At 32.7% G+C, this 15232-nt stretch overlaps 1 protein-coding gene across 1 annotated transcript in view; it reads right to left on the bottom strand.

Moving 5' to 3' along the window:
- LOC133200529 (uncharacterized) overlaps positions 1 to 15232 on the bottom strand; it is a 54186-nt gene that overhangs the window by 33748 nt on the left and 5206 nt on the right. The window contains exon 4 of the mRNA XM_061336316.1: positions 14164 to 14304. Within this exon, the coding sequence (XP_061192300.1) occupies positions 14164 to 14304 (141 nt within the window). The remainder of the gene's footprint in view (positions 1 to 14163; positions 14305 to 15232) is intronic.

Here is a 15232-nt window from a genome sequence, read left to right as displayed (position 1 = left end):
TTAAGATCCTAGCTCCCTGCCAGTTATAATTTTTACATCTGCGTTTCTACCTCGCTAACTCGAGGGAAGTGGGGGGGGGGGGGGTGATCTTGAAAATAGACATGTTAATTAGCCATCATTTTTTAGAATTATTAAGTCTTGAAAACTTTTAAATGAAGAGTTACTTATGACATGAAGGTGACGGTCATTTTATTTAGAATCCAAGACATAAAGCAAAACTTGCAATCATAGAAAGATATATATGTATATATAGAAAGAGAAGGGGGGGGGGGGGTGAAATCTGTGATTTGAAATGAAGGAAATAAAAATGCGCCCGTCAAATATATACTAAATATTACTCTTTCTTATTCAATAAAAATTCGTTTCTACCGCAAAACGAAGTCTCCGTCACCAGAGAACTTTTTTTCTGTACACTTCGTACTATATACATGTATATTACTCCAGTGCAGTCCCCGTTTACTACATGCATGAAAATAAAATAAATATTTTTTAGTGTTTAAGAAACGTTGGTCCTATGTTTTTTGGGAAATGATAAGATATTTATTTCTCCTTAATCATATCAAAAAACTTCATTGTTGTACCTTTATGTGCACTAGGAATATTACAGGAAAAAGAAATTAGGAAGACAAAGAAATTGAATAATTTATGGATTTAAAAAGATCAAACATAAACGTATATGCAACGTTTTTTGGCCACTTGTGCGAAGAAAATGCAGTTATGATTTTTTTCAGTTTTTAAAATAGACATCGACACGTAGAAATATATCCGCACAACTATAGGTGTTGACCTTTATTTCTGTGAAGTTTCAAAAAGATTTTCGAAGCCTTCTACGAGAACGCTCAAAACAGAAATAGGGTGACTAAAACAATTAGTCATCCCGGCTTCCTTCCGCTGACCATCAATTCCATTTTATGCAGAATCCAGTTTAATACATTGAAAGGATTAAACCAATAAAGTTTTGAAAAAATTGCTTTGTAAGTTACTGAAAAAAATGAAAATTAAAAAAAAAACAAACTTTTTTCCTGTTTCCATGGCAACAATGGGCATTTAGAAATTTTTGAATGTTGACTGAACAAATAGAGTGTCTAATCATGATTTCTGTAAATTTTCATCACAATTGTCCAAGCCACCTCGAAAAATATCTGTGTGTATATTGACTTTTTTCTGGTTATTTCTTTCCTATGCCAACTGTTTGCAAAAGATTCTAATTTTTAAAATAGAATCTACTTTGACAGAATGTAAGTAACAATCCGTACAAGTTTCAAAATAATTGCCTGAGCAGTTTGTGAGAAAATCAAAGTTTAGCAATTTTTACTTTTCTTCTGTTTCCATGGCAACGATGGGTGGAAAATTTTAAATGCGATTTGCAAAACTACAATTACTGGTTATCATTTCTATGAAGATTCACTACGATTGTCTTAGATATCAGTGAGAACACTTCTGAACAAAATTCTTCACTTTTCGTACGTTTCCATGGTAACGGTAGCCATGTTGAAACTGAAAAATATTTTCCGCACAAATACAGTTGGCCATCATCTTTTATGGAAAGTTTCAGCAACATTGCCCCCAGCCATCTGCAAGAAAGTCCGTGAACAATGTTTTCATGCATACAATAGCTTTATGTCCCCCGACTTCGCTCGGGGTGACATAAATAATTATGGTGTGCTTTAATCAATCTTAAGATGTGACCGCTAGTGACACCGCAAGACTAAACTGGCACATGTTCTTGTGCATGAAAGATTTTATAAGTATATCTTGTTTGAGTTTCTGAAGATCGATATGTGGCTCTTTAATCATGCTATCATATTGTCCATATATTTCAAAAAATCCCAATCAATTATTGTCAATAATGAGAATAGCTTCAAAATTTGGAAGTGACAATACACCTAGCCCCCCCCCCCCCCTTTGCACAAGCGCGTTACAATAATACCTTCAACTTCCTTAAGAGACGAGATTACACTAGTATTCTAAACCACCTTGAGTCTGGGGTATAAGCATATTTTTTTTTCTTAAAACAATAGAGTGAAATCGGTCTTTATTTCTAAAGGAGATGTCCGTGTATTTTTGTGTCAGCTCATTCCTATTTCGTTTTTATCTTCTGAATACTTCCTTAACGCATTTTTATGTTCCGTTTTTTTTAAATTTCTTCTTCTGTTTTCGTTTAAAATCATTTCTATAAACTGAAAAATACCCCATAGTTTTCGCTTTGATGCGATTTTTATCGAACGAGTTTTATGTTTTGAATTATCGAGCCAAGTCTTCGAATAAAGAACACAATTCGTTGGGTGAAATTCCATATCCAAGCAGAAATCATTTAAGATTCTTCTGATCACATGCTTTTTTCATACATTCATTGAATTTTACTTAATTTTACTTTATCCCTTTCACTTAAAAACCCAATTCGACGTTCATCTGTAATATGAAAACGATATTATATAACCGATATTACCGTCTTCCTTGGAAGAGGGTAAACAGAGTTGAAGTGTTTTACAGTCTTCACACTATGCGCTTCCTCTCTTTTTTGATTGGTAGAAATTGCATGATGTGAACATTTTCAATCATTGTGCTGTTCAAGACAAGGGGGGTAGTTTTCTGGTGTGCTAATATTCGCACGACTTAAGAATTTTTCAAGATTTTCAAGTGTTTTATATTTAGGTGGTAAACAGAAAGTCTCTTTGTTGCATGAAAAAGTACAGCTTGTATTTATTCTCTTTTTTAAGAAATAAGAAAAACAACCAAGATTTGTAATTTTTCCGAAAGACGTTGCTTCAGTCAGCCCACAAATATTGAATGAAATATGCCAGGGATCCAACGGCAACGTGTTGACTCAGGACCCCTGGCTTGCGAGGATGAGTCATTAAATAATACACAAGAAAAAATGTGGTAATAGACGACAAACACAAAAACACGAAACATAGTAGACGGCACACAGGCTGTGGTGTATCAGCAAAGGGCACACAAGATTACTACATTTCGGTATCTTAGTAAAATTTGGTAAAATTATAACAAATAAAGTTTGATTCAAATATTATCTAAAATATATACGAACACTTTGAATTCTTTCTTTACATATTCGTTAGATCAGTTATTTCATGTGCATTTAGAAATCTTTTGTTTACATTTTCAAATGGACACTCTCAAATTTAATACTTGCACGGGTGCATGCTGTGAATTAATGGATGTCGATCTTGATCTTTCCTATCAAAACGTAAACAAGGAACAAATCAAAAACTAATTTTAAGTTGATGATCAAGTTTATATTTTTTTTTCTGTCAAATAAACTCTTAAATATTGAAAAATTACAAGTAGCGGGATGGGATAGGATTAGACCGAAATCACAGGACAGGGGTGTGGCAATCTGAATCAAATCTTATCTTTGTTACGCTCCAAAATTCGGACGGTCGCTGTATAAAGATCTGAAGACATCCCATTGAGGGTCACGTCAGAATGAACTTTGCATTATCCAATAAAACCCGTTGGCAGATTCTTTGGATGTGGTAAATTCTTGAGACACATTTAATTATTTAAAACATGGATACTATTGGGGCATTTATATCACACCCACACTTTTAGTTAAGTACATGTATCATTCTAACCGAATGTAAGGTAATATGTTACTTAATTAACCTGCAAATTTAAATACATGGTACATGCTGAATGTTCCATGAAAATAATGTAGGTTGTATTTCTTCAGGTGACTGTGCACTATTATTGTGGAGAAAAGGACAAGATAGGCTAAGACCCCTGGTTTGGCCCCTGGTTTGGGGTGTCTTTAAGAATGATGCAACAGTTTATCAATAAAAACCTGTGGTCACCCCTGCCACAAAATGAGTATTGGTTTTAAGTTATTGGATACACAGAGGTCACAGGAAGGTCAGAAAATATGTTAATTTCCGAATTTTCTCATTTTTATGAAAATTTTCATCGATTTTACAGCACATTTTGTTTCATAAAACATAGAGCACAAGCTTGCCTATCTACCAAAGAGCTAAAGCCACGAACCATCAAATTTGGCCCTGTGTTTTTCACAAAAATAAAGTTTTGATTCAACAAGAGTCCTATACATTAAATGTTAGAGGACAACATACTTATTTTCCATACGTAACTTATTTTGTTAAATAATGCGCCATTAGGCACGTGCGACGGTTGGAACATGCGATGGTGTGATAAAAGCGTTAAAAAATGCCGATTTTTCGACAGATTTTTCCAAAGTTAGTTGTGGCCACAGTCAAGAACAACTTTTATACTTACCATAGATATAGATATTGCCGATACAAATCTTTATGCTTATTATTGTTGTTGTTCGTGGGTGTGGCCAATATGAAATTTGATTTTATATTTAAATTTTGATGCATCAAATAATCACTAATTTGTGAATCAATCGTTAACATTTAATTCATATAACAATAAAAAATTATAAATTTCACAAAATATGCGAAAAAAGCAATTTATTGTTCGTTTAAAACGCTTATTGTGGAAAAAAAAACCTCAAGAATAAACATTTTCTAAAATAAATATCTGGCAAAACATTTTTTTTATTGTGAATACATGTAGGTCCATTATATATGACGTTACTAATAATACGTCAGTTATGACGTCATAAAGGCTCTAAACTATTTGGAGTGTTGCTGAAAAGTTTTTCTGCTCTGGAATGCTGTCATTATTTGTATGATTTAGGCCCAACTGGATGATACCATCAGATTATTAATTATCAGAAATTCACGCCAAATTGTTTTCTTTACTGCCCTTAACACACCCACCCCACCCCCACCCCCACAATACCTGCTATTTTAAAGCTGTTATTAGACCTACAATTTTATATTTAAGCATTTTTTTAAATATATATTTATTTTTATTTATTTTTGACATTCTTGCGACAAGTTTAATAATGTTGTGCGTGTTAACAGACATGACTCAAATTGTAAACAAATTAAAAGAGAATGTAGCAAAGATATCACGCTAGACCTCTGTAAAACAAACGAAATAATAAAAACATAGTTTGCTGTGCAAAGTGAAAATTAAAAAAAAAAAAGGAATTAAAAAACGCATTTGGATAATCATTTACATTTCGGCTAAACAGAATCTAGGTCACGGGCGCGGGTTCATCAAGTGCAAGTGTTTTGACGAAACCCGATATCGATACACACATGCATATATACTATAACTATATTCTTTTGTACCAGCATATATAAGCTATCGATATAATAACTGTATATTTTAAAAAATCCTCTGAGATGATTCTTATGCATGTAACACAAAAGGGTGAATTTCCATCCTGCTTCAAAAGCATATATATTTTTCAATATGTCTGCATTTAATAAATTCGAAGAGAGGATATTGATGATGCATGTGTACATATAACACATAAGTGATTTTGTCATCATTTGTGAAACATAATTCAGTTACACCCCAGTGAGCAAAAATGCATAAAAAATATCAGAGTATGTCTTAGAAATCCAGTATAAAATGTTTATGCATCTTTTACTGTACTGCACATGTGCTCCAAATATTTTATTGTTACTATCACAATATAAATAATTTATGCTTCAGATCGTCAGATAGTTGGGAGTAGTGGTTTTAAATCTATTTAGACAAAATAAAGAATAGAAATAAATAAAATAAAGTACACTACATATAAATTACTCGTAAGTTTTTTTTTATCTGCCACCATTTCTTCATTGCGACTGTAAGTATGCAGTTTTGTTTTATCTAAGAATTCAGCACCATGAAATCTCATAGAGAGAGAGAGAGAGAGATTCCTTAAAATGTTTTTAAAACTCAAAACAATAAACCAAGAATATATTCTTTGAAACGTATGGGCGTAAGTTGTTTATAGCTGGTTATTTTATACCCAATGAAGTAGATTTTTTTTTTTTATAATACATGAAATAATAATATTTTTTAAATCTATTGTCAGCTTATTCTGGTATAGTACACTTGTACATGTACCTCCTTCCTCAGTATTAATTAATTATTAGTATCATGATATGTAAAAAGGACTTATCGGTTGGGAGGGGGGGGGGTAGATCCAAGACTTCCAGTTGAGGTTGAAAAAAGGGGGGGGGGGTCACAAACTAATGACAGCAAAACTTGCAATTAATGTAATTATTTAAAGTTTAATCCCATAAGTTGTCTTGAATTTAAATTTCTTTATTGTTTATTAATTGAAATCAATCTAGAAATTGAAAATTGCTTTATACTTTCCTACTCCTCTCTTTTTTTTTCTCAGTGAGAAGGGGAGGGGTGCCCGGTTCATAAAGAAAACTGAAAAGAAAATATAGGGACAGCTCTTATTGTTTCTGAGGGTGTTACCTTTTTAAGAAAGATTTTGTTGAATAAAACCAATCTTGCGCTGATTGCAGGACAATAAGACAAGGATAAATGAATACCCGTACATGTCTTTCACTTATGACTGTGACCCACATCATGGCCATAGGAACCGGAAGGGGGGTGATAATTTTGCCGATATATAGATTACTATCATAAACATAGATACTATATGCTTGTGCCCCTCAATAAAAACGTCTGATGACCTTTTTTTTTTTTTTTGTTTTTTTTTTTTGCTTGTCAGGAAATTTTTGGTAGTGCCTCCTCAACTGTCAACTGAAAATGTATGGCTGAGCCCCCCCCCCCCCCAAATGAATTTGCTTCCTACGGGCCTGCACATATCAGCAATATAAATGCAGCTCTACTCTTTTTATAAACCATAAAAACCATTATGTGCAATGAAATCGAAAGTAGGAATTTTACACTATAGTTACGTATGCTAAAAACGAATATTTGCTCAAGTTTAATTATTTTGTTCATATACATGAAAAATAATCATATAATTTTCGCAGATTTCTATCTTTACAAATTCCTTGCAATTAAGATATTTGGGAGAGAAATATTCGAATATTTTGCAAGAGAAGGGGGGGGGGGGTCTAGCAAATATCGATAAATATAAAATAATGAACAGGGCTGATTTATTTTCTGCTTTAGCCTTAAATTAGTGATTTTTAACAGGTTTATCTTTCTTAAGAATATTTTTTTGGAAATGTATTCCATATTATGCCAAAGAAACTCACATTTAGGGCGACAATGTTTTGATGAGTTTTGTTTGCTTAATAAACCATTCTGATAAGTTGCGACACCCCTTTTCAATTAATCTACGTCTCTGTTTCGAAAACGACGTTCAAAATATTGTTACAAATGAAACAAGTCTTTCCAACTTTTTACTTCCTCCCTTTTTCCAAATCATTTAGAACTTTTATATGTTAAAATACTCGCAAGTTAAGGATCTAAGAATTTCGCATTAAAAGTCTATTTCCATTTAAACAATTTTTTTTTTGCAATTACTTCTATCCATTTATTGAATTACATTGTAGTTCTTCAGTTTAGAAACATTCGTTTTAAGATCATTTCAGGTATACATCTCGTTATTTTTTTTTTCTGACTGCCCTCTTCCCCACTTTGAAAAACAAACTTCGTGCCTGGACGCGCATTCCAAAGATCAGCTAATATTTGCAGGCGTGTAGGAAAAAGTCCGGAAAACTAAGTTGGACAGGCTATCGTCATTTGAAGCAAGTCGTATGTTTTTTTTAATGATGTTCAATACTCAATACTTACATGTAATTAGGAGCGATGCATCGCACAAAAACGTGTTCAAGGGATAGAAATACAATGTTCCTTCTTAAAAATTATATTAGCATAGGAACCAGGTAGAGTGAAAACTTTCCGAGACAGTAACACAGATTATTTTTACTGTACATGTATCTATAAATTTCAATCAGTTAAACACGCAGTTGCCATCAAGACTGCGATGTGAAATCAATTTCCAACTGTCCTTAATTGTCTTTAATTAATTATGAAGTTTATTAGTAAGATAATAAATATCTATCCCATACTAGTTTTAATTCAAAGTCACATATGTAAAATTGCTCAAGGTAATTTTTCCGCCCTACGACGTTACGTTTCAAAAAATGACGTTCTACTAGCATTTTTCTTTTAAAACCCCGTCATACTTCAAACTCTCTTTTTCAAAAAATATAATCGATATCGAAAAAAGAAAAACGGCAAAGAAAAGCTAAAAGTCTACACTATCAATTGACAAAACCCCGTTACTTTTTGAGACAGGGCCATTTTTGATGGTTCGTGGCTCTTGCTCTTTATATATTCCATACACTAGCATCAGTTGTATCTTATGTATAAAAATTTCAGATAGGCAAGCTTGTGCTCTATGTTTCCCAAAGTGAAAAGTATCTCAAATTTTACGAAATTCCATCAGAATTGAGGAAATTCGGGAAACTGTCCTACTTCTGCACCCTCTTGTGGCCTCCGTGTAAGCTTTGAATCAAAAGTAATGTTGGTTTTAAAACAAGCATCATTTTAAGTTCCTAACTACAAACTATTCTGATTTTTACATCAAATGAGGGGCCAGATTCGGCCGCTACCATTGTGGCAACGCACTTTGAAAAAATTACGCACTTTGAAAAAATTTTTCAAAGTGCGTTAGTTTTGGGACAAAATCAACGCACTTTGAAAAATTTTTTCAAAGTGCGGTGAATTTGAGACCAAATCAACGCACTTTGAAAATTTTTTTCAAAGTGCGTTAAGAGTGTACATCATAATTTTTAACCATGTACACACTTAACGCACTTAGAAAAAATATGTATAAAACAAAAATTTTGGACTTAAATTTTAGTAATAGACAACATTATTATCCCCTCGCAACGTTTGAGGGGATATAGTAACGCGATTGTATGTTAGTGTCGATGTCAAATGCTGCCTTGATTTATAGAATATGCTTTTGGGGAAGGAATGCTCCGCTTTGCGGTGCCCTTGTTTTGTTGTATTTCTTTCTAAAAACTGATGAATTGATCAACCCTCATCGACAACGAAGAAAAGACAGGTTGAAGATCTCTCAGCTCAACTCTTTATCATTCCTACCCAGATACATCTATTTACATAACTCGTACATCTTAAGGTCATATTTGAAGAAAAAAATGGAACATTTTAAATACAGTAAAAAGGCACATAAGGAAGTCTTTAGTTAATCGAAATTTAGTTCTTTTAAAACTGAAAGTCTATTTATGTTCATTTTCAGGAAAATCAAATAAGCTCAAACTCCTAGGTCAAGGTTAAAAGTTCAGATATGTTCTTACCGAAAGAAAGGTCTCAAGAAATACGCATGTGGGACATGAGAGTCAAAGCTCCGCCCAATCAAAAGTTATGGACAAGGTTAAAGTTTTTTGCGGACAAACAGACAAACAGCTAGACAAACAGACGGACGGACAGGGCAAATATTATATACCAGAATCTTAGAATTTTTTTAATTTGATATATATCTAGCCTTATTATGATATCAAAAATTTAAGAGTTCCAGTCAAATGAGTATTGTGGCTAATGTTTTATTTTATATCAAATTTATTAGTCTAGCGTATGTTCATATTAAATATAATAGATATATAGAGAGAGAGAGAGAGAGAAAGAGAGAATTTTCATGGTAGAGAAAAATCATAATTCTACTTTTTCCCAAAGAAAAATGCCATGCTTTAAGTCACATATCGACCCCTTCATCCACTGAACTTATCACAGAAAGGATTAAATAAAAAAGGAACGAAATTATGCAATCATTTCTATAAGGCCTTTTTCCCTATTATAACATTTACGAGAACTGTTGGGAAGAAAACAACCCCTAAAAATCTTTAAAACATCAATATCTCAGATCCTGAAGTGACATCATCACTGAAAAAGTATTAAACCAGGTTCAAATAATTATTTATCATACCTAAAATTTGCAAGAATATTGAACAAGCCGTGCACATTTTTTTTTTCAAAGTGTGTTAAAATGGTCGATATTAACGCACTTTGAAAAAAAAGTAAAATTTTTCAAAGTGCGTTAACGTGGTCCCAAAATTAACGCACTTTGAAATTTTTTTTCAAAGTGCGTAATTTTTCAAAGTGCGTTGTAACATACCATACCTTGTCCTTTGCCACGTTAACCTCTGCTCTCCAAAATATTTGGATATTTTATTAGAAAAAGACGTTAGCGGTAATCTTACAACGAAACTTTATGATAAACTTGATGACTTTAACTTTTCAATCGTTAACTTCCCTTAACTATGCAGCAATATACCCTTATCACTTGCATAGTTACGGAGTTTATATCTCTAATTTGATTCGATACGCAAGAGCATGTTCTACGCATGAACAATTTCTTAAACGAGATAAGTTATTGACAAACAATTTGATGAAACAAGAATATCAGCAGTCTCGTTTAAAGTCATCATTTCGTAAGTTCTATGGTCGATACAATGACTTTTCAGCAAATACTATCTATCATTAAGTCAAATGCTGACTGATTTTTTTCTTACTAATTGTTCGGCTATTATTTACACACTGAATTATCGACGGATTTTCCCGTTATTTCCCGGTACATAGAACTTCTTTTACAATTATATATTTAGAATAAATCCAAATTGCATCCATTCTTATATTGCATACTTGTCTCTTCAGTTCCCATTGGACATGTTTGATGATTGTAGAACGTATTCTAAACAATGAATTTTCATTGATGCAAGTCTGTTTCAGTATAAATAGGAGCTCTTGAAAAACAATTTAAAAAGTTTTAACTAATGAATACAGATACACTTTGGTTGGTATGACAATAGCTCTCTCGACAGTTCACCAAGCCTAAAATGGGGTGGGGGGGGGGCATGCACATTACAAGTGTAACAACTTCCTTGTTCATTCATGATTGTCTTCCTGGGTATGTGAGAACACAGAAATAATGTTTGAGTCCAGAAAGGGTTTTGTACATTGATAGCTTTAGTTTGAAAAAGCAGAGCCTGGAAGGATCTGTCATCATTTTCGCTGCTCCCAAAACAATGAAAAACAAATTGATGATTGGACTTGAAATAGATGCTATAAATATTTTCAACAATGGCAACAACAATTTTTATATGTAACCAGAAGTACAATCATGCAAGTGTAACGATATTTAGTGTCTTTTTTAGACAAAAAAATATCATGGACAGTTGCCATGTATGTTTAGTTGTAAATATAAATAGAAACAGGGTGAATAATTTTATCTGCAAGAAGGAAAACAAATCTTGTGATTATTTTAGAAAGTAACATGTGGAAAGAATTTGTTCAAGGAAGCCGTGTTGTAATGAATCTTTAAGAATTTTGAACAAAATATGAAAAGCTCTGAAATGTTGTCTATGCTAAACAATGAAGGTTCAAAAATGTTTTGATGGGGGTTCAGAATTTTCTAGGGGCCTGTAATATTTATTGACTGACAGGCCCTATGGGACAATGTTGCAAAAAGGGCTTTTGGTAATGTATACACACCAGACAAAGAATGGATACATGTGAGAATAATTACCGGTATAAAAAATAGATTCTGGAATTAACTACGAATCAAGTATCATAATTAATGAAATTGAATCAGAAAAAAAAAACTTTGATCATGATAACATTTTTTTTTCTTTTTAATGTTACATTTAATGTGTATAAGATACTTTTTTTTAATGAAAATGCTACCGGGGGTAGTCTAAATGCAACTTGTAACTTGTGTCAACATTCACTTTATTTTTAAAATGGATGTTCTTTATGAGTGCCTTTGACATCAGACATTTCCTTAGACATAGGAAAAACCCGTAGATCGACAAGTCTTATTTTAAAAACTTGCTGTGAGATTTTCTACATTGACCTTAGTCATTACCTTGATAAAATTTTGTTCATCTGCCACCTGTCTGGTGTTCCGTCTCGAGTTTCACAACGATACAGCTGAGCATTCTATGGATTCGCAACAGCTGAGAGAGTGACATCCCTTAACCAATCGGAATTAGAACTCTGCATTTCTGCTTGTACTTCAAACACATTTACTTTCTCTTCCATTTCATACAAAGAACCGATCTGCATTCCACACACTTCGTTCTAATTTCGCCATGTTTACACCATAGGGACTTGAGACAATCTTCGCAAAATCGGTTATATAGTATAACAGGGGAGAAGGGACATAACGAACCGCCATTAATTCCTCGGTGCCTCGCTTCAAACTCTAAAAACTCATTTTTTATTCAAAAAACCCATGGAAAAGTTTAGCCAGTCGAAAGGCAGAATGTTGTCCTTTATTGTCATATATTGATCATTTACCTTACTTCATTAAAACTTAGAAACAAATATTCTATATAATAACTTCGGAGAATTAGGTCGCCGTCGTTAACCCTACACCATTTTTTCCATGCTATTTTCGTGCATTACCTTAATTTTTCCGCACTTGTCATCTGTTGCACTCTATATTAGAGCAACGTTACAAAATATAATTGCATTTGGTCATCCTTACAATATTTGAGGGACCGTTGATCTTCCGTCTCGAGAGATCAGCTCCATTTTCACCTTTGATTAGCCTCCGAGTTCAATCGGGTCAACCATATTGAATGAAATCCGCACTGAATGACTACAGTTTAAACGATGAAAGACGATTGGATAATATTACTAGTTGTTTACGGAATCAAATATGGCTGATGGTTTACACTGTGACATTACGCCTTATGTATCCCGATCATTGGCTGGTGGAAGAGATAGATTTTCATTGGCTAGCATAAGGTCGTGAACTTTACACAAAGTTCATTCTTACGTGAACCACAATGGGATGACTTCATATCTTTGTACAGCGACCACCAGAATTTCGGATCGTAACAAAGATCTGATTTTAATCAGATTGTACAGCGACCATCAGAATTTCGGACCATTATAAAGATCTGATTTTAATCAGATTGAGGATTGTGGATGCAGGATTCATGATAGGATGGGATATAATTGTCAACTTTTAGGATAGAAGCATTGTAAGAAGGGTTATTTAAAATAATGTGTAAATAAATAATGTTCTGTTTAGTAGTATTTTAATTGGGAATTAAAATAGCATGATATTTGGATCACCCATTGTTAACAACTTTGTCCAATCATGTCACGATTTACCAGTAGGGTAGGTGTTCCCTCCGATTTTTGAAACGTGATGTAATACTTATTCAAAATCAGACCCTAATTAAAAGGGGGTAAACTTTTGTTTTTATCTTCAGGATATCTCTCCAATTTTACACTTGTTAGTTTTATTTTGTTTGTTTGTTTGTTTGTGTTTTTTTTTGTTTTGTTTTTTAAATATACAAATAATTAATTAAAGTTATGTTAGAAATTGTTTGATGTAGGGGCCTACCCTGAAATTCCCTAATGGAGACGTGTGTACAGTTGATAAGGATTATCAAGATAATCGTTTTCTTTCCAACCTTATTAAAGCGCAACAAGAGTTTTTCTTTTCTTTTCAAGATACAAGACCCAAGACATGGAGGATTCAATTTGCGAAGCTCATATCCCTAAATGCATATTGTGTGGGTGTGGGAATGACTTTTAATAATAGATGTAGTTTAGATATACATCCTTCCTTGTGTAAATCCTAATATTTTCTCCATTTATCCATGAAAGATATCGTAGGCTAAATGGGTGGATAATTTATAATGTTTATTGTCTTTTAAGAAAAATGTGATATTTCCCCCGTAATGCATAGTAATCACAAAGAAATATGACCCTATAAAACTATTGTTTCTACAAATGACCTGGCAAAGTATGGTGTGTATATCACGTAAGGTTCATGCCTTTTCATAAAATGTATTTTGAGAAGCACTGCAAATCGGGACTATAAGCACTGATGGAAATATAGTATGGCGAGATTCATTTGATATCGCTAATAAAGTCATTTTCACCTGAATCTGAAACTCTTGATCTGATCTAATGTGACTGAATTTTACAATTGACGAGAATCCCGTCATACATGTAATCATTAAAAATGTTCTTGCAGGATTAGGGGACAATAAAAATAATGTTTTTCCTGGATTAAAAAAAAAAACAACTAGATCTTCAATACTGGACTCAAAAACAAAAAAATTCAAAATCTACAATTGCATACTAGATAACACGAAGCAATAAGTTACAAGACTTGTTTTAAATTTTGTGTTTCTTTCTGCTCTTTTCATAATTAACTGCTGCTTTTACGCTTGCTCAACCACCAAACAAGACAACAAAATCTTAAATTTCGCATTCTTTGTTTTTGTCATTTTAACAAACATGCATTCTTATTTGCTTAATGTTTGAAGAATTAAGTATTTTTGTTTTAATTCTTACTGGTATCAAAATCAATACTTGGTGTCGATGACCTTTCTGACTCAGGTCCAGTAGTAATTTCTATGATAACATCCTCTTTATCACTCTGCTCTTCCGCTTTTGGTTCACCACTGATGTTTGTTTCTTGTATTCCTACTGTCTCTGAATAAAAATGTCTATTCATAATATATGGATAACGGCTTCATTTTTCAATTATTACACAAACCTGAGAAATCAAATCCTTAATCCCTAAGACAACGTATTGTAATGTTATTTTTTGTAATGTATAATAATAACCGAGTTGTTTAAATATTTTTTCAGGGTTTTAAATTTGATTATTGTTTTCATAATATACACATTAAATTGCTTCACCTTTTTATCATTACTTTTTTGTGTGAAAATATTGCAGGTTTCTACTGTCCTTATCCAAAACATCAAATTCACCATAAAATATTTTTTTCATTATCCAATTTGCTATACCTTTACTTTGTTCAAATTTCTTTTTGCTGATATTATGTATTAAAATCTATTATAACTTTTTTTTTGAAAGGGGGGGTGCTTTTTTGCATTTTTTTTTCTTCTTCGTCTGTATGCTGTCTTTTCTCTACATAAAACCACCTTTTTACATCGAATTTTCTCCATTCTCCACATGGTGTTCTTTGACTCAAGTTTCGACTGTGATCAATGCCAACAGTTTTCATTCAGTGAAAAAAAAGTGAGGTGGAACACTTTGAAGGGGGGGGGGATTAATGAGAAACAGAAATTTAATTTAAATGGCAAAATACCTTTGTTCAAAAGTATATCGATTAACATATTTATATTGTTTTTGTAATTGTATTGTTTATAAATCTATCTAAGATCGATCACTGTCCGTTACAGGTACCTTTTTCATTGATGTCATATATTGCTGATACATAGAGAACTTAATTAATTATTATCAAGTCATATTGAATATGATCCTATCAAACAAATATGTTTCTACACATAACGTGGGCCACGAAAAGATTCAGCAGTTAACCTAAAAATTGCTCGTTGTCTTTGAAGATATTCCAAATTTTACCCATTCGCACTAACAGACACATAGGTACAT

Source organism: Saccostrea echinata, unplaced genomic scaffold (assembly GCF_033153115.1).
Source record: "Saccostrea echinata isolate AGI-Se365-2 ecotype Australia unplaced genomic scaffold, CSIRO_AGI_Sech_v1 ptg000040l, whole genome shotgun sequence".
In the NCBI taxonomy this organism is placed as follows: Eukaryota; Metazoa; Mollusca; class Bivalvia; order Ostreida; family Ostreidae; genus Saccostrea; species Saccostrea echinata.
The sequence above is the reverse complement of the archived record's forward strand: the minus strand, read 5'-3'. Positions and strand labels throughout refer to the sequence as shown.